Source organism: Mastigoproctus giganteus, chromosome 11 (genome assembly GCF_048544385.1).
Source record: "Mastigoproctus giganteus isolate SK-2022 chromosome 11, ASM4854438v1, whole genome shotgun sequence".
Lineage (NCBI taxonomy): Eukaryota > Metazoa > Arthropoda > Arachnida > Uropygi > Thelyphonidae > Mastigoproctus > Mastigoproctus giganteus.
In genome coordinates, this window is record NC_143585.1 from 1,875,579 (window position 1) to 1,894,275 (window position 18,697).

The 18,697-nt window shown below is 35.1% G+C and overlaps 1 protein-coding gene across 1 annotated transcript in view; it reads left to right on the forward strand.

Moving 5' to 3' along the window:
• Window positions 1-18,697, forward strand: part of LOC150077643 (putative serine incorporator) — a 190,232-nt gene that overhangs the window by 17,243 nt on the left and 154,292 nt on the right. The window contains exons 2-3 of the mRNA XM_090384811.1: window positions 2,981-3,145; window positions 11,299-11,471. Coding sequence (XP_090240937.1) covers window positions 2,981-3,145; window positions 11,299-11,471 — 338 coding nt within the window. The remainder of the gene's footprint in view (window positions 1-2,980; window positions 3,146-11,298; window positions 11,472-18,697) is intronic.

The following is an 18,697-nucleotide window of genomic DNA, read 5'->3' on the forward strand; positions in this document are numbered from 1 at the left end:
TGCATCCAGTTCTTTTGTGACTGCATCATAGTATCCAATCAAATTGGTCAGGCAAGACTTCCCCTTAACAAAACCATGCTGTGTCCTAGCTATAACTGAAGTCTTGTCTAGATGATCCTGCAGTGCTTCTTTCACCAGTGCCTCCATTAATTTTCCGGGAACAGAAGTTAAACTCACAGGTCTATAATTACTTGTGTCAGCCTTTGATCCCCCTTTGTGAATTGGGGTCACATTTGCACATCTCCAGTCAATGGGTACCTCCCCTGAGTCCAAGGAAGCTCTCATAATTATGGCTAAGGGTTTGCTTACCTCCTTTGCTGCCTCCTTTAATATAACTGGATAGATCCCATCCACCCCAGGTGCCTTTCTTGTGTTTATCTTCAACATTTTCTCCTCCACTTTGCTCTCAGTTATTACAAGATTCTCTAGCTTACTGCTAGAGTTGAATACACCTCTGGCATTCCCCTCGCTGAATAACTCCTCATGTGTGAATGTCGATGCAAAATATTCATTTAGTTTGTTAGCTACCCGAGCAGGGTCATCAACAGTTGACCCATCGATCTCAAGTGGACCAATCTGATTCATCCCCTTCCTTCTAGAGTTTACATAAGTAAAGAACTCTTTGCTGTTTTTCTTCGCATCCCTTGCCAAGGATCTCTCGTAATCTGCCTTCGCCTGCCTAACCTCCTTTGTAACTTGGTTACAGATCAACTTGTATCTATCATAGGCTTCCATGTCACCCATTAATTTATATGTATCCCATGCATTTTTCTTCTCTGCCACATGTCTCATTAGTTCATCTGACAACCATTTAGGCCTAAACCTTGAACAATATTTCTTAGTTGGTATGTAAAGCCTAGTAGCTTCCACAATAAGTTCTTTGAATGCTTCCCATTTTGAATTTGCTGTTGGCAATATCATCAGTTGATCCCACTGTATAGAATTTAAATACTGTCTCAGTCCATTGTAGTCGCCTTTACGAAAGCAATACCCCTTCCCTTTACCCCTAATGGTAGTTACCTCTTTGAGTAACTCCCACTTCAGCACACTGTGATCACTGCCACCAAGTGGTTCATTTATCTGCAGATTCTTAATGCATGAAGAATCACTACTGATAATCAAATCAAGAGTATTACTCCCTCTAGTTGCTTCCCGAACATGCTGCTGTAGAAAACAATCATCCAATAAATCTACAAAAGCCTTGCTAGTGTGTGAGTGACCAACCCACAAATTCCAGTGAATATCTTGGAAATTAAAATCCCCCATTATAAGACACTGATTTACTGGCCCACTCTATTTCTCTGCACAGTTGCTCATTATACTCATCAGATTCGTTAGGCCTATAACACACAACTACTCGCTCGCATTTTCTTTCCCCAGTGCTTTTGTCATACCAAACAGACTCAACATTGCATCGTCCACCAACATCAATTGGATGCACTACCTTAGATTTTATATGTTTCTTAACTAACAGTATAAACCCTCCTCCCTTCCTGTTGTGTCTATCCTTTCTGTCCACATTGTACTCCCCAAATTCCAATTCTGCACTGCTTATGTCTGTGTGACACCACATCTCTGATATCCCAATATCTGCCTTTGATGTCTTGAATAGCAGTTCAATCTCATCAAATTTATTAACTATACTTCTCATATTGGTGTACATGCAAATATACATGCACCTGTTTCTGCTCTTAGTTACCCTAACACAGCCCATGTATTTTCTTGTTCCACTATGACTTCCAGCAGTCCTGAAATCCCCATTGTCTTGCTTTCCAGGCTGCTGCTCAATTGCATTTCAATAAAGCAGTGCAAGAATCACTTTCACCTCTGCCAACAGCTACTGTTAATCTATTAGTCCGTGTATGCCCCCAAGCTAGCAGTTTTCTGACTCACCTAACTCTGCCTCGATAGCATCAGCAAATATTCTTGAACTCTTTCTATTTAAATGTTTCCCATCCACGTAGAAGCAGTTTCTCCTGTTAACTAGCAAGTTATTTACTATACCTTTACATCTGGGAAGGAGGATGTATACCATTATGTAAGTGAATAATGAATCTGCATTGCTTTCAAGGTTTGGAGGATCCGTGTAAAGAAAGATTGGACAGCTTGTATGATGACAATAGCAAAGGGGCATCCATGTAATGGACCCCAAAGCTGAGGATTCACACCATTTGGAAATTTGGCATCTCATGAGGGAGGGATGGGTAGAAGTTAATGATGGTAGTATTTCACAACAAGACTAAATCGGGGGTGGACATAAATATAAACTGTTGGGAAAACTAATAGATGGAAGAATAGATTGATCAGTATGTTGATGAAAATGTAAAAAAAATAAAATAAAATAAAATAAGATAAACTGTCTTCCTGGGTGTTTGAGGCTGATACATTGGGGTAATTTTAAGAGCAGCAGCTGTATTTGTACTTTCCAGAAGCGGATTATGATAAGGGTTGATTATAGGTTATATAGATAATTTTTTTTATTATTTTTGAAGCACGATTCAAATAGCTTTCATTTCTTATGTTGAAAGATTTGATAGTAGGCCGTGATTAGTTCTACACAGAATATTTTATTATTCTTTGCCATCATGGCATAAAAAATGGCTTAACTGTACTTAAGTGTGGTTTGACGGGTGGTTGATTGCTGGAACAAACTTCCATCTATCATTGTAGAAGTTGATAGCTTAAACAGATTCAAGGCAGAAGACAAGCATTTGGAGTGAGTGGATGGGTGAAATGAGAAGGGGGTGTATTTTTTGGCTGATGCTATATAAGCTTGCTTTCTTGCATCATGTGCCCTTGCTAATGCTAGTGATACATGATCCAAAAAAATTTTCAAAAATGCGTACATTGACATTTTAGACTTTTGGGAATTATTCTCTTCTATTTTGTTCTCAACTTACATAGTTTGTATATATAACAATGTGATACAGATTCTTATTGATAATTATTTGAATTCAGTAAATATAATAATGTTTTTCAGCTTGCTTGTTGCTGTGGAAGTGCAGCTTGTGGTCTGTGTTGTGCTGCTTGTCCTTCTTGTAAAAATTCCACATCAACTCGTCTCATGTATGCCGTTATGTTATTCCTCACTACTGTCGTGTCTTGCATTTTGTTAACACCATCTTTAGAAAAGGAATTGAGACAAGTAAGTATGTGTGTATATTAAAATTAAAGGTTGCAAAACCTTAACTTTCCAATCTCATTCATAGAAATGTGTTTTGTTTTTTTTCCCAATTTTAATTAAAATCAAAAATTTAGTTTATAAGTAAATTTCTTATCAGAGCAAAAAAAAAAAAATGTATAATGAAAGATGACATTACACTGCATGAAGCAAAAGTACAGTCCATTCCGGTTATTTGGGACACATCGGGACTAGTGCATTTTGGCCCGATTAAGCGGCTGCCCCAATTATCCGAAGTTTCATGTAAATAGTTAAAAATACAATGACCCCCCCTTTGCAATTAGTTCAGTGTATAATCAAATCATGTTACAACGAACTCAACATAGTAAAGTACCGTTCACTATACGATGTACAGTAAGTGCCGGTCATTGTGATCACGTTTGTGAATTGAATTTTAATTCTATTAAACAATGATTCTAATTAGCGAAAATAGGAGGAATATTATCCACAGGCTATAAAAGCAAAAATATATTAAGCACAAATTTACCCTTTATTACCTTACCAATTAAAAAATTAAATGATACGTGAAAATTGGAAGAATATACATGATAATCGGAATAATTAATATGTACTGTAATATGTACATACGAACTAGTTGACATTTCTGTTCACTGCCATTTGTGGGTAGCGGTTAAAATTTAAAACAGTAAAGAGATAAGCAATCAATAACAAAGAACACGGCACACACGCAAGTAACACGATACGTGTAAGTGAGAACCGAGTAACGAGTTACAAAGCTTTCAAAATACGAATGAAGAGAAGATCTGAAAATTAATTTTTTTATATGATTGAAGATTTCATGGAAGTGTAAACACATTTCACCATAATAACCCACAGAATTCCAGCTGTCGGTATTATCTCAAATTCGGTAAGATCGAGTTTACTGTCCATTTATGATAGATTTCACTAACAGAAAAGCCCAATAAACAGGTGACTGCTAATTGTTTTTATTGTTTTATGGTTGTGACCTCCAGAATTTCGACTGAACCACGTGGTACCATCGGAGACAATCGTAGGGTAATCTCCAGTGCTGTGGTCTCCTGCCCCGATTAAACGGCATGCTGTCCCAATTAAGTGAAGTAAATCCTGGCTATTTTCTCGAATGGTTTCTGTTTTTTAAGAATTGCCCCAAATAATCGGCTGCCCCGATTAACCGGTGGCCCAAATAACCGGAATCCACTGTATTTGTATAAATATTTTTATTAGTTCAAGTGGGAATTAAGAGGATGACTCTTGGGAATATACAACACAGCATAGTGGACCTTGGAGAAATGTTTAAAGAAAATAAATGAATAAAATAGATGGAGATATGAAAAACACTATTATAATAAAATAGTGTAACTGTAAGTTTAAAGTCTCCTTATGTGCTGTATTATAATGACTAAGTATATTAAAGTAGCACTGCTTAATTTTCAGCACTCACCTCTTGACGAATCTGCTTGAATGTGATGAGATTATAGAAGACACATAGTTAATAAGAATAAGAGGCTTACTTGTACTAAATGGCACCTCCGTAGCCAGGTGGGCAGGAGTAGCAGTGCGTAGCATACGCTTCTTGATTAGACCGGGGTTTGGGCCCGTGAACACCAAATATGGAGGATGCGGAAAGGTCAGGAAATGACCACCGCATATCCCCAGAGCAATATGGCCTTAGTTGCTAATGCTCCTAAAAACCAAATAACAAACAAACAAACAACAAACTTGTACTAAATGATTACTGAAGTTGTGGTTCAATTTAAATTAAAAAATTAAACATGAAATTAATTTAAACCCATTAAAATATGCACGTAAGAAAGGGAGTGTACGTTCCATTCCGCGGTTGTCAATTAAAATCGTAAAGGTGGGGGATAACCTTGAATAGATTAATTTTTAATGAAAAGCCAATAGTTGTGCACGAGCAACTTTCGATATTCGTCTTCAGTTAGCTTTGTGAGAAGAGGAACGCGAACGTTATTAATAAGAAGAGCTATTACCCGAGATGCAATTCAGAGCACATGGGAACTTTATCTGTGCCAAGTCCCAAATAGGGGACAGGTTGATTGGGAGTTTTGTGTTTAACAAGTTCAATGACGTATGTCGCCGAAACCATTCAATAACTAAAGCTTCATTTTGGAGAATTTTATAATTAGATTCCAATTTAATTATAGTAATAGCTGAAGTTATCAGTGGATTATGATTGTGGGAATGAACATGCTGTGTTAACTCCTTACTAGATAGGTTAGACTTAAAACTATAAAAATGAAAATATGCGCACGTATTTGAGATTTTTGAAGTGCCGAATTTAGTCATAGTTCTCCCAATATAATAGGCATTACAGTCAATTTGGCATTGAATTAGATATATAATATTATTATAATCCTGTGTAGTGTATTTGTGTGTTGTTCTTATATGCATTGATTTGGAACCTAGTTTATTATATGACGAAAAAACTATGGTTATATTTGTGTTTGCAAAGACTTGCCAAAGACGTTTCGCAAATTGCCTTGTGGTAAGGGAGAACGACTTGGGTTCCTAGTTTCCCATCATGATGATTGTTACGTTGATGTGGGTTATTAATTCTGTTATTAATCTTGACAATGGTATCATTTATCAATTGTAATGAATACATCCTATCTAAGAATTTTTCAGTGAGGTATTTAAGTTCAACGCCAAGATTATCTTGTGTATAATTGTATTTAACAGCATTATGGATCTGGTTAAAAAGAATCGCTTCTTTAATGTATAGAGGATGATGCGAATGAAAATGTCGAAATTTACCCGTGTATTCGCATCATCCTTTATACATTAAAGAAGCAGTTATTTTTAACCAGATCCATAATGCCGTTAAATATAGCTATACACAAGATGATCTTGGCGTTGAACTTAAATACCTCACTGAAAAATTCTTAGATAGGAAATATCCACTACAACTGATAAATGATACCATTATCTAGGTTAATAACAGAATTAATAACCCACTTCAACATAACAATTGTCATGATGGGAAACTAGGAACCCAAGTCGTTCTCCCTTACCACAAGGCAATTTGCGAAACGTCTTTGGCAAATCTTTGCAAACACAAATATAACCATAGTTTTTTCGTCATATAATAAACTAGGTTTCCAAATTCAATGCATATAGAACGACACACAAATACACTACACAGGATTATAATAATATTATATATCTAATTCAATGCCAAATTGACTGTGTAATGCCTGTTATATTGGGAGCACCACGAATAAATTTGGCACTTCCAAAATCTCTAATACGCACACATATTATCATTTTAGTAGTTTTAAGTCTAACTTATCTAGTACGGAGTTAGCATTAGCATTAGTAGAGGCATATGATGCAAGAAAGCAAGCTTATGCAGCATCAGCCAAAAAAAAAAAAAAAAAAAAAAAAAACCCTTCCACTTCACCCCTCCGTTCGTTCGAAATACCTGTCCAGCTGAGTCTTAAATTTATTTAAGCTATCCCTCCGGGCTAAGTTATTTGAGCATAGTCTGGAGCCTGATCCGTACTGCACATGCAAACAGATTTATGTGAATTGTTATTGTGTTGATTTATGTCAATTTTAGGCTATCAACTTCCACAACAAGGGATGGAAGTCTGTTCCATCAACCAACCACGCGCTGGCTAAAGGCAAATTTCCTCACGTCTATCCTACATCTGTCCTTCCTCAGTTTGAATTTATGCCCTCTCAGGTGATTATTCTGAGCAAGAGGAAGAATCCCATCAGCATTGAGCATGCTCAAACCGTTCAAGGCTTTATACACCTCTATTAGATCACCTCGCTGGTGCCTAGTCTCCAGACACTGTAATTTGCAAAACTTAAGCCTTTCTTCATAAGAGCACCCCTTTGTTCCATTCACTAATCTTGTTGCCCTTCTCTGTACTCGTTCCAGCCCACTATTTCTCTGCACAATTGCTCATTATACTCATCAGATTCATTAGGCCTATAACACACACACCTACTCTCATTTTTCCTTTCCCAGTGCTTATGTCATACCAGACTCAACATTGCATTGTCCACCAACATCAATTAGATGCACGTCCTTAGATTTTGTGTTTCTTAACTAACAGCATAACCCCCCCTCCTCCTCCTCCTCCTTCCTTCCTGTTTTGTCTATCCTTTCTTTGTAAAATAATAAGTTTACCTCAATATAGTACGTAGAACACTTCCGTATGGTGGTACTCTCCAGAAATTAAAACGAAAAAATCGAAAACTTACATTAGAATAAAAAATAAATAATTAAAAACAAATTTAACACAATTCAAATCAGTTTAACACAATTAAAAATCAATTTAACACAATTAAAAATTAAAAAGAATCTAACGAAAATATTCAAAACGATTTTCCTTCCTGAAGCTGACAACATTGTCAGCTTCAGGAATTGTATTAAATTAATTTTTTTTAATTGCATTAAATTGATTTGAATTGTGTTAAATTGGTTTTTAATTATTTATTTTTTACTCTAATGTAAGTTTTCGTTTTTTTTGTTTTAATTTCTGGAGATTGTCATACGGAAGTGTTCTACGTACTATATTGAGGTAAACTCCTCTTATTATTTTACAAATATTGTCTATCATAGGGTCTATCATATCAGCGTAGAACATATTGAGTATTACAGCTCTGATTCACACTGTCTATCCTTTCTGTACACATTGTATGCCCCAAATTCCAATTCTGCACTGCTTATGCCTGTGTGACACCACATCTCTAATATCCCAACAATATCTGCCTTTGAAGTCTTGACTAGCAGTTCAAGCTCATCAAATTTATTAACTATACTCCTAGCATTGGTGTATATGCAAGTATACATGCACCTATTTCTACTCTTAGTTACCCTACCACAGCTCATGTATTTACTCGTTCCACTATGACTCTCAGCAGTCCTGGAAATCCCATTGCCTTGCTTTCCAGGCTGCTGCTCAATTGCATTTCAATAGAAGCAGTGCAAGAATCACTTTCACCTTTGCCAGTGGCTACTGTTAATCTATTAGTCCATGTATCCCACCAAGCTAGCAGTTTTCCGACCCATCTAACTCTGCCTCGATAGCATCAGCAAATATTCCTGCACCCTTTCTATTTAAGTGTATCCCATCCCTGTAGAAGCAGTCTCTCCTGTTAACAAACACAGACCAGGCTGAGAAAAATTTTACCCCTTGAGCCCTGTACAATCTCTCCATGGCTGAATTAATCGACAAGGCTCTCATCATATACTCCCTCCTATCATGTCTGGGCAGAATTGCAGACACTTTCAAATTAAATCCTAACTCATGGCTTTTTTTCAACATTGACCTGCACTTGTTAAGTAATTCCACCAGTCTCTGGAGACATACCCTTGTCCTGTTCCACCTATCCTTTTTGCACAATATGTTCCCCGTTTCCCTGACAATAGAGTCACTGACAAAAACTAGTTACTTTGGGACCAGAGCATTCTGTCTTGTGGGTTGCTGCTGTTTTGCATGATGTTCAAGGCATTGATGTAGGCAGCAGAGAGCTTGATGGGCCCCTTTGAGGGCATCCACCCTGTCCATAACGCTGAATTGGTGCCTGATTTCCTCACACTCCTTACATTGTGCACACACAAAGACATTCCCCTTGGCAATATCATGTCCCATTCCTGATATAATCAAAAACATTAAACAAGCAGTGCATTTCAAAAGGCTGTGATTCAGAGGACAACTGCCCCCTCAGTTCTCCCCTCATCCACAGCACTCCCATTAGTTTGAGCCTTTTGCTTTGCTACTCTGATCTAAGTCATGATTTCTATTCAATTTCAAATAAAATTCCAATACAATATATATAACCCTAAACTTATATCCCAATGCAGTTATCACACTATATATATGTATTTCAGTATTGAATATTATCTCAGAGTTACGTTATATGACTTTCTTATCGCCTGTCAAGTTATACGTATTATTTTATAATGTTATGTTTGTAAAAACTAGGTCATTATATGTATTTAGTTAAAAAAGTACAATTTAATTGACAAAGAAATTTAATAAGATTAGTAAATTTTACTGATTAATTGATACTACTATACTCGCTATCTAGTTTTCCTTTAAACCTTACACTATCTATTTCAGGGTACACGTTGTATTGTATAACAATGGCGGCAAGTTACGAATGGTGAATCTATGGACACAAAGTATTAATTACTTTCAAAATTGCGCTATCTAAATTCAAAATAAACCACGGACCTTGACTAGGCCTATATAGCTAGGCCTATAGCTTCTTATAGAAAATAACTTAATCTAATAATTAATCAATAAACCGGCTAAATATAATTAAAAACTTAGCATTCATGGGAGCTTTAAAACTTGTCCAACACGGGGATTAGATGATATACTTGGATTTCAGGAAAGCTTTTGACACTGTTGCACATGGAAGATTGCAGTACAAATTGGAGAGGTATGGCCTTAAGGGTAAGTTGCTACAATGGATAAAGGGATGGTTGAGTGGGAGACGACAGAGAGAGGTAATCCACTGCTCTTCGTGGACAAATGTTATTAGTGGAGTTCCCCAGTGTTCGGTGTTGGGCCCATTGTTGTTTTCTATATTTATCAATGATAATGATGAAGGTATGTCAGGTTTAATGTTCAAGTTTGCAGATGATACAAAGGTTGGCAGGGTTGTTAACGACAGTAAAGACAATATGCTACTCCAACTGGATCTAGATAAGTTGGGCAAATGGGCTGAGAAGTGGCAAGTGAAGTTAAACATTGACAAATGCAAAGTACTGCATATGGGTAGCAATAACCGAAGAGCAACGTACCAACTGTGTGGTACTACACTCAGGGAAGTGGAAAGTGAAAAAGACCTGGGGGTAATTGTACAGTCAAATATGAAGTTTGCTGAGAAGTGCAGACAGGCTGCCAGGGCAGGTCAATGGAGTCTTGTCAATGATATATAGGAATTTTGCTAGAAGGGACAGGAAGGTGATTATCCCATTATACAATGCAATGCTCGGGCCACACCTAGAGTATTGTGTACAGGTCTGGAGGCATCGTTTTAGGAAAGATGTAGAGTTGCTAGAACAAGTACAAAGAAGGGGAACAAAGTGGTGCTCTTACCAAGAAAGGCTTAAGTTCTGCAAATTACAGTGCCTGGAGACTAGGCACCTGCAATGTGATCTGATTGAGATGTATAAGGCCTTGAATGGGTTGAGCAAGCTAAATGTTGATGAGATTCTTCCTCTTGCTCAGATTAAGAACCTGAGGGAGCACAGTTTCAACTTGAGGAATGACAGTTGTAGAATAGATGTGCAGAAATTTGCCTTTAGCCAGCGGGTAGTTGATTGGTGAAAGACTTTCAACTTTTGTTGTGGAAGTTGATAGCCTAAATAAATTTAAGGCTGAGCTGGACAGGCATTTGGCACGAATGGAGGGGTGAAATGGGAGGTTTTTTTTTTTTTTTTGACCGATGCTGCATAAGCTTGCTTTCTTGCATTATATGCCTCTACTAATGCTAATGCTGTAGAGATCACAAGCACTTGAAATATCTGAATGATATTTCAAGCACCATTTCACAGTTATCTGATATAGTGGAAGTATAACCTCTATGTCTACAGGCATTTGTTTATTAAATAATTTACAGGATTCCCTGGGTCTTTTTGCTGCCAGTGTGCACTGCATGGAGAATTTCCTGCCTGCCTAAATCATAACTCCCAATATAACCTCTGATACTTTACTCCCCATACTTTCTAATTTAACCTCTGAAGGAGCCCATATCCGTTTAGGAGCCTGAAGACAGCAGAAGAGTTCAGCAGAATCTTGAAACATAGCCAACCTGTACTAACACTTCACTTAAACATCTTAAAAGAAATTTTCATATGGGTAACAATGTCTTCTAGTTTAATTTGACCCACGTATTGTATCCCTTTCAAACAGTTACTGAGAAATATTCATAAATGATCATGTTATAAGACTAAATTTGAAAAAAGGTGATATTGCTATCTCTATCTGCCTAATTACATTACAAAAATGTAGAATCTTTGTTCATAAAATGTTTTTACCATTCATATTTTTACATTAATAATAACTATAACAATCATCATTTATTTCAGTCTTAAATATTCTTTTGGTAGATATGATCTGTTTAATTCTTTCTATTCATTTTGATAGGTACCATTTTGTAAATACAATGTGACATCTTTGAGCAGTGTATGCCAGAATGCTGTAGGATACCTGTCTGTGTATCGGATTCTCTTTATTTTGACATTATTTTTTTTGTTGCTTTCTACAATAATGATTGGTGTGAAATCTTCAAAAGATTCCCGTGCCGGTATACAAAATGGGTAAAGTAAAATAATTGGAATTTTCCTTCTTTTTTAGAGTTTTTTAATGGAAATAGCTCACAACCTAAACAACTCATTTAAAGTTATGATCAGATACACATATGGACAGAATGCAGTGTGAACAATAATAGAACAAGAAAAATCTGATGAGAGGAATGTCTTGGCCTGTCTTCATTGGAAATTGAAATTTTGAAAGAATGCAAAGATAGAATTTCTTTCGTTGGTTTCAGCTGCACAATTACAAAGTAATTACACATGTAATGTAATCCAGTTGAATATTAGAGATTTCTGATGAATAGAGCTAAGGATGGGGAACAAGGAGACATTTCTTGTATGCTAATGCAAAAAAGAAGCAGTAAATGATCTCTTTATACTCTGGCACAACCACATAAATCAGAGGAGTTTAGACCAATAATTTTTTGATGAGAATACAATCATTTCCATATTTAGTAGTTATGTGGGACTTGAACCATGGTCAGTTCAGATGTGTGTGCACTGCACTCCCTCCAGATTCGAAGTAGTGAAATGATAGACAGTTTGCAAATGAATTAACAAGTACAGTCCATTCCGGTTATTTGGGACAAATCGGGACTAGTGCATTTTGGCCCAATTAAGCGGCTGCCCCAATTATCTGAAGTTTCATGTAAATAGTTAAAAATACAATGTACCCTCCCCCTTTACAATTGGTTCACTGTACAGTCAGTCCTCGTATAGCACGATAGTTGTGTTCCTAGAAACCCTCGTGCAATGCAAAATCGTGCAATATAAACAACAGGCCCTATGGGAAAAACAGGGTTAGGTGCCGACCACCCAAGATTGAACACACATTTGTAACCAAAACATTACCAAACACAATAAATAATTGTAATAAAATACGTAAATATTTTATTACGATTATTTATTGTTATACATAATAAAATACGTAATACGTAAGCATTTTAATTACTTCAGTGTTTTAAGTATTACTTAAATACGTATTTTATTACGACTATTACGTAATAAAATATTGCTAATGCTTTTGCTTCTATCGTAAGCAAACTTTTTTGTTTGATTTTCTATCCAAACAGATGACAGCCGTTTCATCTCTTCCAATTCTTTGTGTCTTAATCTAATGGATTTTAATTACACTTTGAGTTGTTCCTGCTGTGAAAGTTGTTTTTATTTTCTCTGCATTCTTTGTAATTCTCGGCATTGCCTCATTTAGGTCTGTAGCACGTGCAATATCACATGGTCTTTCATTTCGCTCAAATTAAATTTCACAATTTAATATTTTTTCTCTATCGACAGAAGCGAACTGGCCATAAGCCTTATCTGGGAAACCCCAGTGGGCCGAAGGCCGCTGTGATTTTGGCCATAAACCATAGTATGATGCCACTACAAATTTTTCTGGGTAAGAATTTTTGATCCAGTCCGCCTCTGTTTATGGATATTGTTTTTCTTTTTCTCTCTGAATCTGCAGTGTCTTCACTAGGACGTTTCCTTTTCACATCTTTTAAGTATTTTACTCATTTTTAGGGAATAAAGCACAATTACAAAACGAGGAGGCATGCTTGATACACATAAACAAAGCTGTTCGCGTGTAGCAACTGAATAAACAACACCGTAAAGGCAGAGATACACTATTAACACCCCACATTTTACTAAAGCACATTTCTAGGGGTTACTACCATAAAACAATAAAAACAATTTCCAGTTGCGTTTCTGCGAGTGGAATCTGTTATAAACTGGTAGTAAACTCGATCTAATTGCATTTGCGATTATACCGATAGATAGAATTGTGTTGGTTTTTACGTTATTATGGTGAAATGTGTTTCCCCTTCACTGATATAAAAAACAAATATATTTTCAGAATCTTCTCTTCGTTCCTATCGTGTTGCTTTCAGTTGTGGTGATTCCGCGTTCGACTGCCATTTCTTGCAAACACAAAGGCGAATAGTGCATAAGCGAATTCGGTTCGTGTTATATAAGATATCGTTCCCCTATTTATAAATCGCGTATGATCAAATTCGAGTAGTGTAAACATGTGTTATACGAGGACTTATTGTACAATCAAATCATGTTACTACGAACTCAACATAGTAAAGTACCGTTCACTATACGATGTGCAGTAAGCGCCGGTCATTGTGATCACGTTTGTGAATTGAAGTTTAATTCTATTAAACAGCAATTCTAATTAGCGAAAATAGGAGGAATATTATCCACAGGCTATAAAAGCAAAAATATATTAAGCACAAATTTACCCTTTATTACCTTACCAATTAAAAAATTAAATGATACATGAAAATCGGAAGAATATACGTGATAATCAGAATAATTAATATGTACTGTAATATGTACATACGAACTAGTTGACATTTCTGTTCACTGACATTTGTGGGTGGTGGTTAAAATTTAAAACAGTAAAAAGATAAGCAATCAATAACAAAGAACACAGTACACACAAATTGCAAGTAACACAATACGCGCAAGTGAGAATGGAGTAACAAGTTACAAAGCTTTAAAAATAGGAATGAAGAGAAGATCTGAAAATAAATTTTTTTATATGATTGAAGATTTCATGGAAATGTAAACACATTTCACCATAATAACCCACAGAATTCCAGCTGTCGGTATTATCGCAAATTCAGTAAGATCGAGTTTACTATCTGTTTATGATAGATTTCACTAACAGAAAAGCCCAATAAACAGGTGACTGCTAATTGTTTTTATTGTTTTATGGTTGTGACCTCCAGAATTTCAACCAAACCACGTGATACTGTCAGAGACAATCGTAGGGTAATCTCCAGTGCTGCAGTCTCCTGCTCCGATTAAACGGCATGCTCTCCCAATTAAGCGAAGTAAACCCTGTCTATTTTCTTGATTGGTTTCTGTTTTTTAAGATTTGCCCCGATTAACTGGTGGCCCAAATAAACGGAATCCGCTGTATTTTGCATCTATTTTTACAATTGAATGCATGTTTAAACTAGGGGAAGAGGAAGAAGAAGAAGAAGAAGAAGAAGAAGCAATGGAGAGTCAGAACATAGTGAGATTAGTGATATATAGCATTAGTGATGTACATAGTGATCTGTGCCCCAACAAGTTGAATATGTAACATGCAATCTCTTTCAACTGATGATTTAAGATACTGCCTATTTCATATAGATCACCTCATGATACAAATACCTCAAAAAGAAGTAAAATAAATAATAAACTAAATAAATAAAAACAGTTTCAAAGTGATTTGTACAAAAATGAAATATGCTCAATGCTTAAACAGCCTTCTTGCCTGCATGTTGTCAGAGTTGCATCTCTTCTGAAACTGCAGATCTGTTCGTAAAATATCAGGACTCTCAGAAACAAATCTGAATTTACTGTATCAAATATTATCTTTAGACTTAATTTTATCATCCTAATTGAAACCTCACTGAGAGACAGTCACTACAATCATTAACACTCAGTTTAAGCTATGAAGAAAAATTGTTTATCTGCTTAACAAAAGATTTGGAGAAATTTTAGTCCTATTCCAAACATGTCTAAAAGTTATAAAATTTATTACATTTGGAGACAGCACTGTCAAAGTTGTAATGACTACATATTGTGCCTTTGTGAGAAAAGTGACACGAGTCAAAACTCAGTTTTCAAGAAACATTGAAGCATATGGATTTATGTATCTACCATCTATATTCAAAATATAAATTGATTTCATGATTCATTATTTGGTACAAAGTGAAGATAAAAATTATATTTATTTATAAATCACTGAAACTCCCGTGGGTTAATATTTCTATACCTATTTTGATTTGTGTCACATCAGAATAATCTAATATTAAAATTTTAAAGTTTCAACATAATTTTTAAGTTATTAGCATTAAAAATGGTAAAATGTGACGTATACTTGTAATTCTTTTTATTATAAATGCAAAAATGTAAAAAAAAAAGATATTGTGTTAAATTTACTATATAATATATAGTAAATTTAATTTTAATGATATCAGAATTTTGAAAATACAAAAAATAAAATTATTACCTGTTACAAACAGTAGTACTGAATTATCATTTAGCTTTATTAAGCTCAGAATATCTTATTTCTTTTTATTCGCTCAAAGGAAGATTTTTACATAAGCATAAGCAAAATTATTTTTTTATCTTTTAGCTGCTTTGGTGTTTGATAACTGTCTTTTGCAGACAGTCTCTAAATTCTGAATCTGAATTTAAATTTGTACAAAACTAAATTACTAGTTGAAATTACAAATTTTTATGTTACCTATATTCAGTGGTAATATTCAAATTATTTAACAACTGATACTCTAAGGCAGCGATTTCCAAACTGGGAAGTGCGGACTAGTGCAAAAGGAGGTGCGAAAAGTTTAACAGAAATGTAATTTTCATAACATAACATATATAAATAAAAATATATATACATATAAATAAACTTTCATAACATAACATTAAATTTTATAACCTATTTTTTAAAGCATTTACTGCCACCTATCTCACTCAACTTCGATATAAACACGAGAAACATTTATTTGGAAAAAAAATATTATATTTTGCTGAAATGGATTGATGAATTATGATTGATATGATGTAATGTAATGTAATGTATATAATTTAGTGTGCACTATGTGTGACATATATAGGTAGATTGCGTAGTATAGCATTAGCTGCATGGTTGAAAATATGGTTTCAGCGGTGTGTGATTTTGTTTTTGGTGTGATTACTTACTGATAATAATTGTTAGTAATTTAGAAGTTGTATTTTTTAAGAATATAAATTTAATCAAAATATTTTTAGACGAATGGATAAATTTTTGACTGGTTACAAGAGAAAATCCACTAATAATGAAGATACTGATGCTGATGCAAGTAAAGGTAGTGAGAATACAAGCAACAGGGAACAAGGAGACAAGAAAATACAATTCATCCTATTTATCATTAGGATTCACGAGTGTTATTATAGATGGCTTGGAAAAACCAATGTGTTTGTTTTGTACGAAAGTTTTGGCTGCAGATAGTATGAGACCAGGCAAATTAAAACGGCACCCTAAAACTGTGCATTCTGAATACGTTGGTAAGCCCATAGAATTTTTTCAAAGAAAATTAGATGAGTTTAATAAACAAAAGCAAACGTTCAAAAAAATAGTTTCTGTTCCATCAAATGCATTGCTAGTGTCGTACCAAGTTACTTACAGAATCGCGAAATGTAAAAAACCACGCACAATAGGAGAAACTCTAGTTTTGCCAGCAGCTATTGATATGGTTAAAATAATGTTTGGCGAATCATATGCGAAACAGTTGCGACAAATACCGCTTGCTGATAATACAGTTGGCAGAAGAATCGATGATAAATCTGAAGATCTTTGCGATCAGTTAGTTTCTTGACTGTGTACTTTGAAATTCACCATATAAGTAGATGAGGCAACTGATGTAGCTAAAGATGCTCATTTAATTGCGTATGTTCGATATGGTGCAGAAACTAATATAATAGAAGATATATTATTTTGCAACCCCATTCCTGGAAAGGCCACATCCAATGAAATTTTTAATATAATTGACACTTTTTTTGATGAGAACGACATAAAGTGTAATAACTGCATTGGACTCTGTACTGACAGAGTGCAGTCAATGTCAGGATGCGAGGCAGGTCTTCGAGCATTAGTTAAAAAGAAAGCACCTGAAGTTATCTGGACGCACTGCACGCTTCACAGAGAAGCTCTTGTGTCAAAAAATATGAGCGAGGAACTTAACAACATTTTTACAAAAGTTATGAAAGTTATAAACTACATAAAAAAACAGTCCTTTAAAAGTTAGCTTGTTTGCAAAGCTGTGTGAAGATATGGAAGCTAATTATACCTCACTTTTATACTATTGTGAAGTGTGCTGGCTATCTTTTGCAAAAGTGATTCAAAGGGTGTTTGAACTCAAAGAAGAGATTGCAATTTTTATTGATGAAAATCATAATGAAAAGGCAAATTTATTTAGGAATGATAACTTTATTGTTAAACTTGCCTGTTTGGTTGAAATTTTTGGAAAATTGAGTGTTTTGAATAAATCAATGCAAGGACCACAAATGCATTCACTGATTCAAAAAGACAAAGTGAAAGCATTCGTAAAAAAAGTGGAGCTATGGAAATCACATTTACAAAAAAATAAGTTCAACACGTTTCCACTTTTAAATGATTTCTGCACCAGAGTTAATATTGAAGCAAACAAAAATCTATTTATTGAACACTTGGATGGTTTGCTAATGCACTTTTCACATTATTTCGAAGATCTTGATTTTACAAAGTTCGCGTGGATACAGAATCCATTTGTCGATGAACAAGATGATGAATTTGGATTGACAACTATTGAAAAGGAAAAATTGATAGAATTATCATGCGATACTTCATCGAAACAAAAATTTCAGAGTGAAACCCTAGTTCAGTTTTGGTTGAATCAAAGTGAAGAATATAATACTTTGTCAAGCAAAGCGAGTTAATTAGTTAGTTATTTGGTTTTTTGGAGCATTAGCAACTAAGGCGATATTGCTCCGGAGATATGCGGTGGTCATTCCCTGACCTTTCCGCATCCTCCGTATTTTGTGGGCACGGGCTCGAACCCCGGTCTAATCAAGAAGCGTGTGTTGTGCACTGCTGCTCCTGCCCACCTGGCTACGGAGGCGCACCCAAGCAAAGGATGCAAGTACTGCTGCCATTCGTAACATCATATTTATGTGAAACGGGATTTTCTGCATTAGCTGCAATGAAATCCAAATATCGAGCCCGTTTAGTAGTAGAAAAAGAGCTATGAGTAGCACTCTACTCAATGACACCTAGATTTGATGAACTTTGTGCTAATAAAAAAGCACATCCATCGCATTAAAAACAAATTAATTTAAAAATGAATATATATATATAGTAAAACCTTGTTATTATTCTGTCAATTACGTTTTTTTCATTTTTTGTATTAATACATTTTTTATCATTTAAAAATGTCTATATTATTTTATGAAATAGAGGGGGGGAGGTGCCAAGATTAGATTTTTTTTTTTTTAAAAGGGGGCGTAGTAACATAAAGTTTGAAAACCACTGCTCTACGGTTTTATGTATAGGGAATGCAGGTAATCAAAATTAAGAAAAACAAACTTTAATGGCAAGAAAAGGAAACATTTTAATTAACATAAATAATATTGAAATAAACATAATTTTTAGCCAACAATGTTGTACAACACGGTATTTTAATAATTTCCAAATCATTGATTGGTTT